General features: G+C 52.7%; 1 protein-coding gene across 1 annotated transcript in view; it reads left to right on the top strand.

The window, feature by feature from the left end:
• The first annotated feature begins 810 nt into the window (after positions 1–810).
• TMPRSS9 (transmembrane serine protease 9) overlaps positions 811–14,389 on the top strand; it is a 29,190-nt gene continuing 15,611 nt past the window's right edge. Inside the window, 7 exon segments of the mRNA XM_049642363.1 lie at positions 811–977; positions 4,232–4,359; positions 7,642–7,709; positions 7,819–7,998; positions 8,856–8,893; positions 9,987–10,100; positions 12,329–12,500. Of these exon segments, the coding sequence (XP_049498320.1) occupies positions 836–977; positions 4,232–4,359; positions 7,642–7,709; positions 7,819–7,998; positions 8,856–8,893; positions 9,987–10,100; positions 12,329–12,500 (842 nt within the window). The 5' untranslated portion in view covers positions 811–835.

Raw genomic sequence — 14,389 nt, forward strand, 5'->3', positions numbered from 1 at the left:
CCTCACGAGGATAAGTACCCCGCGTACTGTCAGCCGAGGGCGCGTCGAGGCCTGTCCCTCCGCCAGGGATGCTGGCGGCTGCGGACGCTCTCGTAGACCCCAGGGCCACGAAGCACGGCGCGGGCGCCCGAGCTGGCGCTCGGCTAGGCTCCAGTTGGTTCGCTCTGCGTCCGCGTGTTCTGCGCCGCTAGGCGGAGCGGTGGCCCGGAGACTTACCCGTTCTAGTCCCAGAGCCTGGAATGTGTCGCCTCACGTGGCAGAGGGGTCCTTGTCAAGGCCCCTGAGGCGGGGGTGACTCAGGGGGCCCCGGGGGCCCGGCGTCCTCACGAGGTCCTCACGAGAGGGAGGCAGAGAGCCGGGCGGACCCCGTGCTGCTGGCCGTGAGGATGAGGAGGGCCCCGCGGGCCCAGGATGCGGTGCCTCTGGAAGCTGGAAAAGTGGGGAGACGGGTCTCCCTGGGGCTCCGGGGGGAACCGGCCCTGCCCAGGCCTGGATGTTAGGACTTCTGAGGCCAGAACTGCTTAGTAATAAATCTGGGTTCCTCGGCGACACTAGGTTTGCGGTGATTTGTTGTACGGCGACCAGGAAGTCACGCGTCCGTCTTGGCAGTGGACCCCGGGGACCCGGGGGAGCCCGCATGCACAGGCCCAGCCAGCAATCAACGCTGTGCCGCCTTTTATGACTTTAAGACAGGCACCTAGGGCACTGTTGGAGGCTGCCACATCTGCACAAGTAAAACCGTTGCTTAGGGGAAGAGACGCATCCTCCAGCCCTGTCCCTGTTTTTTTGCCCTTTCTTGCTGGCATCCAGGTCGCCTTCCCAGTGTGTAGGAGCCATGGAGCCCACCGCTGGTGACTTACAGCTTGTGCCTGGGACAGCAAAGGAAGTCCCAGCTCCCTACACCTCGTGCTGCCGCATGACCCTCTGCGTTGTTGTGGCCACCAGCATCATCATGGTCACCCTGGGAGTCCTCATGGGTAAGTGGCTGTGGGCTCGCATGGGTTCACACACTGGGCAACTTGCACAAAGATGTTTAGAAGTGGCTCAGTCGTATCCACATTATGATCCCAGAACCAAAGGGTTGAGCCTGCAAGTGTGGAATGGAAGGCAGGCCAGGAACCTGAGGGCCTGGGGTGGCGGTCTGGGGTGGGTGGTGCGTGGGAGGGGGCCAGGCACTGCATAATCACGTTTCCCACTGACCAGGTTTTCCAAGGAAGTTTTCGCTGTGGGGTGAAAATGGAACCAGCGAAATGAACTCTTTTAAATTTTAAGAAATTTAAAAAGTACCGAAAAGTATACAGTGTAAGGAATGAACAGTGGTTTATGTTCCTACAATCCAAAGTGGGCCCCATTTCCTATTTTCTTTCAGTAGATGGTCATATTATTTAGAGTTAACCATACAAAATTATGGTCTCTGTACAATGTGGGGCTGCAGTTATGAAACATAAACAGAGGAAGCTCTTTTTATATTTCAGTAGAATGATCTAGAGATGCCTACATTTGGAAAAGTAGAGAGAGGTGCCGAATAGCAAGAAAGAACGTGTTTGCCTATGTGCATAAATTGTTTTCCGGTTGTGTCCTTCTCCTGATCTCAGCTCAAGTCGTGACCTCAGGGTCCTGAGTTCAAGCCCCACGTGGGGCTCCATGCTGGGCAGAAGCCTACTTAACCCCAACAGACAAACAAAATTATTTAGAATTATGTAACATTTAAAAGTCAGTTCCTTTTCCCCACCAGCGATGTTTCGTGGGCAGCTCACGGATACTGCACTGGACAGTGTGGATCTAGGACATTCTGTCATCACAGGAATTTCCGCTGGGCAGCACTGCTCTGGAACAGGCTTATTCTGAGATGATAAGCTTCCTACAGTTTTATTTGGAGATGTGAAGGTCACCTTTTCGTGAAAAAACATAACGATACAAAGGGGCAGTTTGAGGGAAAATGTTGCCATGTGGCAAAACTGTAAGCTGGCAATGCTGTGTGGGTTTCCTTGATTCATATATATAGTACAGATATGTTTATTATGCACTTTATGCATATATTTGGAACATCTGGAATAGATCTAGTGTGGAATATAGCCTGGTGTGTCTGACAGAGGCCCCCTAGTGGTTGTGGGAGTCAAATGCAGGAAAATTTGTGCCACGTGAGTGTGCACGGATGTGTAGGCGTGTGTCCGTGCGGCGTGTACATGTGTGTGGTTGTATAGGTGTGAGCACATCAGTGTCCTCACACTGGGGAGAGGCAGGGGGTGGGGTTTCACACCTGCATTCCAGAAGCACATACATTTTGGGGAACAACATAAATACAATCCCCATCAGGACCTCTGAAACTAAGGAAGGCTTTAAGAAGTTTTAGAATGTTTTCTTTTTTTTATTTTTTTTTATTTTTTAACGTTTATTCATTTTTGAGACAGAGAGAGACAGAGCATGAATGGGGGAAGGTCAGAGAGAGGGAGATACAGAATCTGAAACAGGCTCCAGGTTCTGAGCTGTCAGCACAGAGCCCGACGCGGGGCTCGAACTCACGGACCGCGAGATCGTGACCTGAGCCGAAGTCGGACGCCCAACCGACCGAGCCACCCAGGTGCCCCTAGAATGTTTTCTTTAATTAAAATTCAAATGTGTCCCCTTCCCAGACAGCTCAAAGTGTTAGCTGGTAATGTTAGCCTCCAGGGAAGCTGGGGGTCGGGCCCCTGGGACGTCTGTACTATTTCTGCAGCTTCCTGTGTGTCTGTCATTATTTCCGAGGGAAAACAAAAAGGCTTAGCTGGCGTACAGAGTGTAGGCAACATGGCCCACGCTGAAGAACGCTCATTTCTCTTTATTTTTAGTTTCTCGAATGAGAAAAACAGTTGTTTTAAGAATTGGCTTACAGTATATATATCCTGTGGTATTCATAAATATCGAAATATCTTTCTAGGTGAACATTCACTCACAATAAATAGAGTTGGCACCCAGCTGTCACGGTTTATGTGGCTGCTACCTTCGTGTTTTTATACTGCAGTTATGATCATTTTTCACTGGTGTGTTATTTTGATCCATTCGTGGCAGAAACCCACGTTTTCACGTTTTAGGTGGTTGCTGTTGTGTCCTTTTAAAACTTTGTGATGATTGTTACTCTTTGCTATTGTGTACTTTTTTTTTATATTTAAGATTTTATTTTTAAGTCACCTACACCCGTGGGGCTCGAACTCAGAGCCCCGAGATCAGGAGTTGTGTGCTGTACCCACCGAGCCAGCCAGGCGCCCCTGCCACGTACTTTCTAAAATCGAAGTAGGGGCACCTGGTGGCTCAGTAGATGAAGCATCTGACTTCGGCTCAGGTCGTGATCTCGCAGTTCACGAATTTGAGCCCCGCGTCGGGCTCTGTGCTGACAGCTCGGAGCCTGGAGCCTGCTTTGGATTCCCTCTCTCTGCCCCTCCGTCACTCACGCTCTCACTGTCTCTCTCTCAAAAATAAATAAACATTAAAAATTCTTTCAAATGGATAATTAAATAAAAGCAAAGTGGATTTTAGGGGCTACTGGTGGGTATACAGCGTAGTGGCGGGACAGCCTTGTGGGTTGGGCTGTGCTCACCGTGAGCGTGGCTGCCATCGGCCACCCCGACGTCAGTGGCTGGACTCCTGGCACCGTGCCACCCTGTCCTCTGCACCCCTCTGCCCTCCCCCGCCCGCCCCTCTGGTACCCATTGGTTTGTTCTCTGTATTGATGGGTCCGATTCTCTGTTATTAAGTGCTTTTGACGCCGTGTTTCCAACAGTCGCAAAACCCTGTTTTTTCAGAGGGTGGCGTCCTGGGGCTGTTGGCTGAGGGTCCTGGTGCCTCCCGGCTGTGGTCACCCCCCTGTGGCATTTGTTGGGAATTGCTCCTCCTGAGGCCATTTCTTGGTGAGGCCAGCTTCAGGCCCTGAGCCAGGTACACCTGGTGAGCCAGGGGTGAGCAGGAGCTAACCGTGTCCTCAGGGACCTGGGGACGGCCGGTGCCTTCAGGCGGCTGCCCGTAGAGTCCGTCACCAAACCGAGACCTGTGTGAGAGACGAAGGGGGGCACTGTTGGCGACCACTCAGGGCCTACCCCCCCCCCCCCCCCCCCCCCCCCCCCGCGCCCTGGCAGTCGGCCCGCCACCTGTTTGTCAGGGTGATGGCCCCTGGGTGGCTGGGGGCCTTTGAGGCTGACTTAACTGCACCCAGACCCCGAACTTGGGCTCTCTCACGGGGCCCTGGTCTTGTCCGCAGCCTCCCTCTCTACACAGGGTGTCGACGTGGAGCACACGGCGGAGCTGCAAGGGGTCCGCTACGCCCACAGCTTGCAGCACGAGGCCTCGGACTACTACCGCACCCTGACGCCCGCTCTGGAATGGCTGGTGAGGGCGGCCGGGGTGGCGAGCCGAGCACGGTGGGGGAGAAGCCCAGGCAGGCTCTGAGGCAGGAAAGAGGGCGTGCGGGGCGGAGAGGTTGAGGCCACTGTGGCCAGCGCTGGTGGCCCCTGGAATACGGGGCAGCGGGGACTGACCCCCGCTGGCTCGTAGGCACTTTTAAAAGGTTAAAAGTTGTATTCCAGGGGCGCCTGGGTGGCTCAGTCGGTTAGGCGTCCGACTTCAGCTCAGGTCACGATCTCACAGTTCACGGGTTCGAGCCCCACATCGGGCTCTGTGCTGACGGCTCGGAGCCTGGAGCCCGCTTCGGACTCTGTGTCTCCCTCTCTCTCTGCCCCTCCCCCACTCATGCTCTGCCCCTCTCTCTCTCTCTCTCAAAAATAAAAATAAACCTTAAAAAAAAAAATAAGTTGTATTCCAGTGGAGAGACCAGAGCCTCACACACAACTGGTGGCAACCTGAAAGAGGGCAGCCACTGTGGAAACAGGCAGGCAGTTGGTCAGAAGGGTAAACGTAATTTCTATGTGATCTAGTGATTCTGTTCATAGGTGTCCACCCAAGAGAGATGAAAGTTCATGTCCTCACACAAAACCTGCACACCCAGTGCTCACGGCGGCATGACTCACAAGAGCCAAAAAGTGGAAACACCCAAATGCCCATCGATGGGTAAATGGATAAACACAAGGAGGCCCGCGCGCACACGGGCACGTTACTCGGCCGGGAGCAGGAGCAGGGCACCCACATCTGCCGCCCTGAGGACGGACCCTGAACACACGACGCTCAGGGAGGGACCCAGACACGAGAGGCCACACGGGGTGTGAGTCCGCGTGTGTGAAATGTCCAGAACAGGCTCATCCACAGATGGGAAGGGGGCTCATGGGGGCTGGGGAGAGGTGGGGCGTGGGTGCTAGGGGAGATGGGGTTGCTTTGGGACTGATGGAATATTCAAAAATTGGTTGTGGTGATGGCTGCACAACTCTGCGAATGCACTAAAACCCATCCAGTTGTCCACCTCTAAAGGGTAAGTTTAGGTAGGTGAATTATATCTCAATTAAAGAAAATGTTTTAAATTTCATCGCAAGAGAGCAGAAGGGTCACTAGGGAAGAATTCACGTTTTGAGACGAGCAGTCTGCCTGTGGCCTGGAGGCTGTGTGATAAGACATGGGAAAGCAGGGGGGCAGTTACAAGGCACCACCATCCAGACCAGGGATCAACACACTTTTCCTCTAACCGGGACAGGCAAGATCTTTGGCTTTTTGGGGCCCAGACACTCTCTGGCCCAGCTACTCACCTTGGCCTGAGGCAGCTCAAGAGGTGCCACAGGGGACAGGTGAATTAATGGATGTGGCTGTGTGCCGATAAAGCTTTATTTATGGACACCGAAATAAACATTTCGTATAATCTTCACGTACCATGAATATTTTTCTTTTGACTTTCTCCAACCATTTAAAACTGTAAAAACTATTTAAAAAAAATTTTTTTTTTTTAACGTTTATTTTACTTTTGAGACAGAGACAGAGCATGAACGGGGGAGGGTCAGAGAGAGAGGGAGACACAGAATCGGAAGCAGGCTCCAGGCTCTGGGCCATCAGCCCAGAGCCCGACGCGGGGCTCGAACTCACGGACCGTGAGATCGTGACCTGAGCCGAAGTCGGACGCTCAACCGACTGAGCCACCCAGGCGCCCCTGTAAAAACTATTTTTAGTTTGTGTACTGTATAAAAACAGGTAACGACTTGAATTTGGCCCATGGGTGTCAGCTTGCTGATTTAAGCCACATGCCCTAAAGCTCTGTCCAGAAGTATAACACGAAGCTCCGTGCATAATTTAAAATTACCTAGCCACCGTGTTAAGGAAAAGGAAACAGGTAGGCTTCATTTTAATATGTTTTACTTAACCCACGGTATCCAGGATATTATCATTTGATGTCATCAGCGTAAAGTGGGTATTAATGAGACTTTTCACCTCTTTTTGTGTTGAGTCTTCAAAACCCGGGTGTGTTTTACACTCACATCTCCATGCGGTTGCTAAATTGTCACCAGGAATACTTAATCCATAAGTGTGTAGATTCCATAAATGTACATGCGTAAGTTGCCCCAAGTATTCTTAAGAGTTTTCTGGTAACTGTGCAGAGTATCTGGTTTTAAATCTAAGTGTGAATTAACTAAAATGTAAACACCCGTCCCCCTGTGGCACCAGCCGTGCCATGTGTCAAATGCTCCGTCATCACGTGTGACCCGTGGCTGCCACGTGGGGCAGGGCAGGTAAAGAACATTTCCCAGATTTGTGTGCTGTTCTGTGGGCCAGTGCAGGTCTGAATGTGGGTGAGGGGGACATAGGCTCGGAGAGTGGACAGAAGAGAAGCAGGTCAGAGGGAGTTGTAGGCGGGAGACCTGTGTATCCTGTGCTTTGGCGTGGTGAGCGTCCGGTTTAGCAGCCAAGCCGGGACACTGACTGGGAACAGGGATGCTGTTAGCGACTCCACTGAGAGCAGGTAAACGGAGACATCTGGTAGCCCTAGGCATAGGTCACATAATGTGCCGGGGGGACTCTCCGGACCCCCAACCTTGGTGCTGCTGGGGACAGCATCTGGAGTGACACCCATCCCGGTGCCCAGGATGAGGGCCCTTCAGTGCTAAACCGGAGACTGTGGATAGTGGTCACTCGAACAGCACACGAAGGATAAGCAAGTTCCTAATGGCGTCTGGTTGCACAAAGCAGAGTTTATTTTAATGTAAAAATTCATGTAAAATGTAACTAACCATTTTTAAAGTAAACACTTCAGGGGTGTTTAGTATATTCACAAAATTGTGCAGCCATCACCTCTGTCTAGTTCCGGAATGTTCCACCAACCCCAAAAGCAACCCCATCCCCATTAGCTGTCACTCCCCAGCCTCCTGCACCCATGAAGCCCTTTCTTGTCTGTGGATGTGCCTGTTCTGGACGTTTCACACACGGGAACCACACTCTCGTGTCTGGTTCCCGCTCTGAGCGTTGTGTGTTCAGGGTCTGTCCCATAGGCAGCTCGTGTCCGCGCCTCGCTCCCGTCCGTGTGGATGGGCCACATTCTATCCATCCATCTGCTGATGGGGCAGTACTTTCATCCAAATAACTTCCAAGTTTCCCTGTCCCGCACACGGCTCTGTGACTGCCGGGTGTACTGAGTGTAAGAGGAGGCGCGTTTCCGTGCCCTCTCCAACTCCGCGGGTCCCTGCGGGACAGCCGCCCAGCCCGTGGCCTTAGCGCGTGCTGCTGTGGTTTCTGTTGCAGTTTGTAAGCAGCTTCCGGGAGACCGAGTTGGAGGCCAGCTGTGTGGGCTGCACCGTGCTAAGTTACAGGTGGGTCAGGGCCTCCTTTCAGGCGAAGGAACCCCGGTGGACACCCAAGAGGTTCCAGAAGATTCCAGCAGGAGCCCTCCCTCCCCAAAGGCCTCTCTCCTCCCTGCAGGGATGGGAATTCCAGCGTCTTCGTGCATTTCCGGCTGCACTTCCTGCTGCAAGCCTCGCAGTCACTGAGTCTGGGCCTAGAGGAGGAGCTGTTGCGGCAGGGACTCCGAGCGAGGCTGCAGGGGCACGGTATCCCCCTGGCTGCCCACGGCACCATTGTGTCTGCCCAGCTCACAGGCAAGTAGGCTATAGACCCTGAAAGACACCAGGGGGAGGCTGTGGGGGAGGTGGCAGCTGAACGTTGCGTTAAACTTTAGGTTTCCAACAGCTGCTCCCTCCCTTGAAAAGAAAACACAGGCACATCGCTTTACCCTCACTAGTAGAGACCAGGTGACAGCAACCTGCAAATGGCCGGAGTGTAAATATTTTCATCCTTGCAGCCCTTTGGGTCTCGGTCGAGGTCACTCAACTCTGCTATTGTCACATGAGAGTTAAAGACAATACATAAATGGGCAGTGTTGTGTATCGATAAAACTTTAACACATAATCAAATGGTAGGCCGCATTTGGCCTGCAGCCATTGTTTGCCAATCCTGGTATAGAAATAAGAGTAAATGCTGTGCTCTAAGATCTGATGGTGCAGATTCCGTATCATGAACCAAAACTTCACATAAAATCTGATGATGCAGTTCATCGTGATTTGAGAACCAGACATGAGTTCGTTCAGTCTGTCATCAGGTTAAAGACTGCTTGCCTTGACCTTGTCCTACTGGACATTTATCCCCTTTGCCCACCAATGCTGACATGCTGGTTGAGTCTTAGTAACCTCGGCGTCCGTGCGAATTGAACTCTCCTTGGTCTTGTGCCTGCACAGTCCACTATGGTGGCCACTAGGCCTGTGTGGCCCTTGAGTGCTTGTCATGCAGCCAGTGAGACCAAGCAACAGAATGATTCGTTGCGTTTCATCTTAATTGATTTAAGTTAGAATTGAAGTGGCTCCTATGATAGACCGTGCAGCTGCCTTGCAATCCGATTTTTTCAAAAAACTACAGAACTCACTGGATGAGCTTACATGTCTTGTCCATTTCACTGCAGGAAGCCAGAAAGCGCCATGGACAGAAAGAGATTTAAAATCAGGTATGTCTTCCCCTCTCCCACGGAGCTCCCTGCCCTCTGCAGTTTCCAGAGAGTCACCTGGAGAGGTTCCCCAAGACTTCAGACACAGAGGGCTCCCTCCAGTGCAGTGAAGGCTAGTTCTGCACACCAGCCTCCTCTGGGGGCCAGGAGGCACGGACTTACAGTCCTGTGTGGGCAAGAGATGGAAAGATGAGACGCTGAAGTACACGTGGCCAAATACGAGTAAGAGAAAACATTACTGGTGGGTTTTTTTGGAAAAGTGGTAGGGATCTGCTGTTAAAAGACAAAACACAAACAGTTTGGAAAAAAAGAAAAAAGAACGAGTACCACATGGAGTCCTCAAGTAGGGGCGATCCTGGCCCCAAGGGATGCTGGGTGGTATCCAGGGACATCTGGTAGTAAGGAGCGGGGCTCCTGGCCTGGAGGGGGTGGGGCCAGGAGTGCTGTTCAGCCCCCACAGTGCCCGGGATGCCCTCGCAGAGAACAGTGGGGCCCCACGTGTGTGCCGAACACTTAAAATGGTTAACATAGTAAACTTCACGTTATGTATGTTTTACTACAACTTGAAAAATTCGATTTCTTTTTTTAAATACTTTTGTTAGTGTTTTATTTATTTTTGAGAGAGAAAAAGACAGTGTGAGCAGGGAGGGGCAAAGAAAGAGAGAGACGCAGAATCAGAAGCAGGCTCCAGGCTGAGCTGTCAGTACAGAGCCCGACCTGGGGCTTAAACCCACGAACCATGAGATCATGACCTGAGCCAAAGTCTAATGCTTAACCGACTGAGCCACCCAGGTGCCCCGAAAAGTTCAGTTTCACCCGTGTCTTACTTAAAAATACATGGGCGCTCAAAAATGTGGAAGCACACATGGTGTGCCTATACGTCTGTTACATTGTCCTGGCCTGTGTGCTGACTGACATTCTCGTGTTGTGTCTCCGTACTGGTTCTGAGAAAATTACTTCAGAAACATTTAGGGCCAAGGAAGCAAAAAAGAGATGTTTTCCATGCCCTGAAGGCTCTGAGTAGCGAGCGGAATCTTGCTGCAGCCGGGAGATACAGAGTGGGGTCAGGAACCTGGTTCTTCTCTGCCCACAGGTCACTGCCCAGGGAACACCTTTTCCTGCCGCAACGGCCAGTGTGTGACCAAAGTGAACCCGGAGTGTGACGACAGAGTGGACTGCTCCGACGGATCTGATGAGGCCCACTGTGGTCAGTCCCCTGTCTGGCTGGTATCTGGGCCATGTCCCCTCTCCGGGGTCAGCTGCTGGCTCTGCTGTCTGGCCCGCTGCACACATTATACACGCCACCTGGGCTTGGCATCGCTGGAGCTGGGCAGAGGAAGGGAGGGGGCGCCTGTGAGATGGGTCCCTGCCGAAGCGTGATAAGCCTCGAGTGCCAGGAACTGGCGCTCTGTCCTATATGCAGTGGGTTTCGAGCAAGGGAATCTCACGGTGGAAGTGCCGTAAGAGGAGCCAACGTTTTCTAGCGATGTTAGCCCATGCAATAGGGTAAGAGCAGCAGTTGAAGTGTGGAAAGGAAGAGGGAAAACCATCATAATTCACAGTGGATGTGATCGACTATATAAATGAATCAATAAATTGACTAGCCCGGGATTAGAAAATGAGAAGGTTTGACACGGAGGGGAGAGTACGAGAAACACAAACACATACAAAAGCTATTCCTTTGCTTTATGCAACTAACAACGGGTTAGAAGATAAAATGCAAAAAATCCCGCATGTGATCAGTAGCAACAAAAAATGAGCATGTCAAGCCTGTAGAGTTCTATAAAATTATAAAACCTCACTGGACATAAAAGTGGACCAAATAAGCTGAAACATGGCATCCCATGAAAAGATGGATGTATAAGAACTTTGAAACTTGCAAAGTCTACGGTGGAGGAAACATTGGTAGCGTGTGGCACCTGGACCTGGATGATCTGTGGAGGCCAGTTGAAATTGGTGGCTGTGACCCCCCCACCTCGGGGTCCGTGACTCACCAAAAGTGACTCGCAGAACTCAGGTGTCCTCCTATGCAAGGTTACAGCTTCTCCCAGTGAAAAGGTCATGAAAGGAAGAGGTGCACCGGGCACAGAGTGGGCGAGACCGGCGGTGGGCAGGCTCCCCAATGCCCAGTGCGGTCACAGGACAGTGCTGGACTGAAAGTCGCAGCAGCAGCACGTGAACACATACAAAGTGTTTCCAGCCAGGGAAACTCGCTGAGACTTGGTGTCCCGGGTCACACAGGCAGGTAGCACCGGCACAGCTCACTTTAGGTGTGAGAGTCCCAGGGCTGCCAAAGCAAGGTGGCCTGGACAACAGGGACGGTCCCTGTCACAATCTGGAGGCTGGAAGCCGAGGTCAAGGTAGCAGGAGGTTTGGTTTCTTCTGAGCTGGGGATGGAGAATCTGTTTCATGGTTCTCTCCTGGCTTCTGGGGCTTGGTGGATGTCTAGCATTTCTTGGCTTATGGAAGTGTCACCAGATCTCTGCCATCACGTCCACATGGCATTCTCCCTGTGTGCGTGCCTTTGTCCAAATTTCCCCTTTTTAAGAAGACACCAGTCATTGGATTCAGGGCCCTCGCTAATGACTTCATCTTAATTTGATCATCTCTGAAGACCCTATTTCCAAATAAATCACACTCACAAGTACTGGGGGTTTAAAACTTCATCTTTTCGGGGGACACAGCTCAGCCCAAAAAACTGAGTTTCCAGCCCCTCAAGAGGTCAAGGTGATACCACGTGGCCCAAAGTCACCATGAACTTTCTGGGTGACCCAAGTCCCCAGGCAGGTCAAGGTCAAGCTGCTCTCAAACAACAGTCCAAGAGCTTAGAGCTCTGTTTCCTCCCAGGAGGTGGCCAAGGGCAACAGTACTTTCTCTGAGATGTGCAGTGTTTGGACAGCTCTTCTCAGTTCACTGTTTGCTGCATGACAACATGAGCTGAAGTGGAGACCCAGAGGGAACGGCCTGTGTGGGGAAGAAAAGGAAGAAAGTGCCCTCTGGGCAGCTAGAGACATGAGGAAGCAAGGGGTCGACCCTTTGCTTTATGAGTCGGCACACCCGCGAATCAAGTCGAAAGTGTGGAGTTCCCACCTGGATCTCGCCCTTGGCCATGAGCTCCATGACAGGTGTAATGTGGAGAAGTGAAGGTTGCTTGAAGGCCACCTGTGCCTGAGGCAGAGAAGGGGTCCCGGCAGAGACATTCTCTGCCACTGCCTGGTGCATGCAGCCTTGGGTGTTTGACCTGTTGGGCAGCTGGAGGTGGGGCACACGAGGGCTGGGGGGCCCCAAAGGAGTCAGCAAAGCCAAGTGCAAGGGACCTAGAGCACGTCTTTGAACGAGAGGGTGGCAGGGATGAGCGATTCTGCACAGACGTGGTGGGAGCATAGTCACGGCCCTGCCCTCTGAGGGCCCTGGTTGGTGACCTCTGTCTTGCAGACTGTGGTCTACAGCCCGGCTGGAAGACAGCCGGCCGGATCGTGGGTGGCGTGGAAGCGTCCCCGGGAGAGTTCCCGTGGCAAGTCAGCCTTCGAGAAAACAAGGAACACTTCTGTGGGGCTGCTGTCATCGGGGCCAGGTGGCTGGTGTCCGCGGCCCACTGCTTCAACGGGTGAGCCCTGCACCCTTGGTCCTGCCTTCTGTCCCACTCCCGGAGCACCGCCTTTCCTGGGGTCCTTAGAGCCCCGTGGAGCTCTCTTGTCCCTCCCCTCCCTTCTTTTTCTTTTCTGTTGTTGAATCTGAATGTGTTCTTATTTTTTAAGTTGTGGTAAAATATACACTACATAAATTTACCACCTTAACCATCACAATTCAGTAGCATTGCTGTTCACACTGCTGTGCAGCTGCCCCCACCACTCATCTCCAGAACTTTCCATGTCCCCAAGCTGAGACTCTGTCCCCATGAAGCACAGACTCCCTGTCCCTGCCCCTCCCCTGGCTCCCACCATCTGCTCTCTGTCTCTGTGGACGGGACTCCTCTGGGGACCCCCCGTGAGTGGGGTCACGCAGGACGTGTCCTTCTGTGTCTGGCTTCTGTCACTGCGCATGGTATCCTCTGGGTCCGTCCGCATGGTGGCAGGTGGCAGGACGTCCTTCCTTCCTGAGGCTGGATGATACCCCAACGTGTGGATGGACCACATTGTGTTTGTCCTTCATCCATGGAGGGACACTCGAGTGCTTTCATCAGCTCTTGGTGGTTGTGAACTGGGACCTGTTTCCAGTGCCTCTGAGTATAGACACGCGAGTGGGATTGCTGAGTCACCTGGTAATTCTGTGTTTAAACTTTTTGAGGAACCACCGTATGGTTATCCCCGGGGGCCGCACCATTTTCCATCCCCGCCGGCCACGCAGAAGGCTCCGGTGTCTCCACGTGCTCCCCAGCACTTGTCGTCATCTGCTGTTTTGATATGAGCCACCGCGGCGGCTGTCCCGTGCTGCCTGACTGTGCTTGTGGCCCACTTGTATGTCTTCTTTAGAGAAATGTGTTTGAACTCTTTGCCTGTTGTTGAACCAGCTCGTTGCTTGTTGTTGAGGATGGTCAGAATCGCTAACAAACCAGAGTGGCCAGGCAGAATGGAGCTGGTCAAAAGTGGGAGAAGGTTCCAGAAGCCTCTGTGCCAGGCATTGCCGTTTGGTTGCTGCAGTCTTTGGAGACCTGAGGGAGAGGGCAGGGCAGTCTGGACAGATGGTTCAGTACTTTACAGCCCTTGGCTTGCTGCCGGGCCCCGCGTGCAGCCTGCTGTCTGCCTCAGCTGCCAGCCTGGGGACGGATGCCAGAACCAGTCAGCTCAGGACAGTAGGTGGCAATTTTTCCATTCAGTTTTGTTCTCCCATATTTTATTACAGCAGTAGTTAAGCAGATAGAAAAGACGAAAAAACGGCACGACAGACATTTGTGTGCTCTTACCTGATTTTAGCACGCGTTGGCATTTTCCCGTATTAGCCATCGCTCCTGCTGTGTCTTTACCTACACACACGCGGCTCTGCGTCTTTTCCTGCCAAACCATTTGATATTCTGCCCTCTGACCGTGATGCGTCCCCCTGACTCTGTTGCACGTGTCTGTACAAACAAGGAACACTGTCACCCGCACCCACAGTATCGTGACCCACCGCCACACGCTGGCATCCGGCGCCCCCCACTTGTCCCAAGGGTCCGTTAGAGCTGCCTTTGTGTTTTCTTTCTTATTCTGGTAACATGGTAAAACTTCCTTCTGGTAAAACTTATTTAAGGCAGTAAGAGTTTTGATCTTGAGCTTAGCAGAATGATTCCGCAAAGGTACGGAGAGAGGGTGGGTGAGGGGACGGAGGGCTTTGGGAGACAGAACCCGGCCTTGTCCCCTGCTTCTGCTGGGAAGCGTGGTGTTCCGTCCGTTGACCCTGTACGGGGCCCGCGAGGAACATCCACTACAAGGCCAGGAGTAGGGTGAGGAGAACGGGGCACTTTTGGTGGCCGGGGGGGGGGGGGGGGGGGGGGGGGGGGAGGGGGGAGGTGTTCCGGGG

This window comes from Panthera uncia, chromosome A2 (genome assembly GCF_023721935.1).
Source record: "Panthera uncia isolate 11264 chromosome A2, Puncia_PCG_1.0, whole genome shotgun sequence".
Classification (NCBI taxonomy): Eukaryota; Metazoa; Chordata; class Mammalia; order Carnivora; family Felidae; genus Panthera; species Panthera uncia.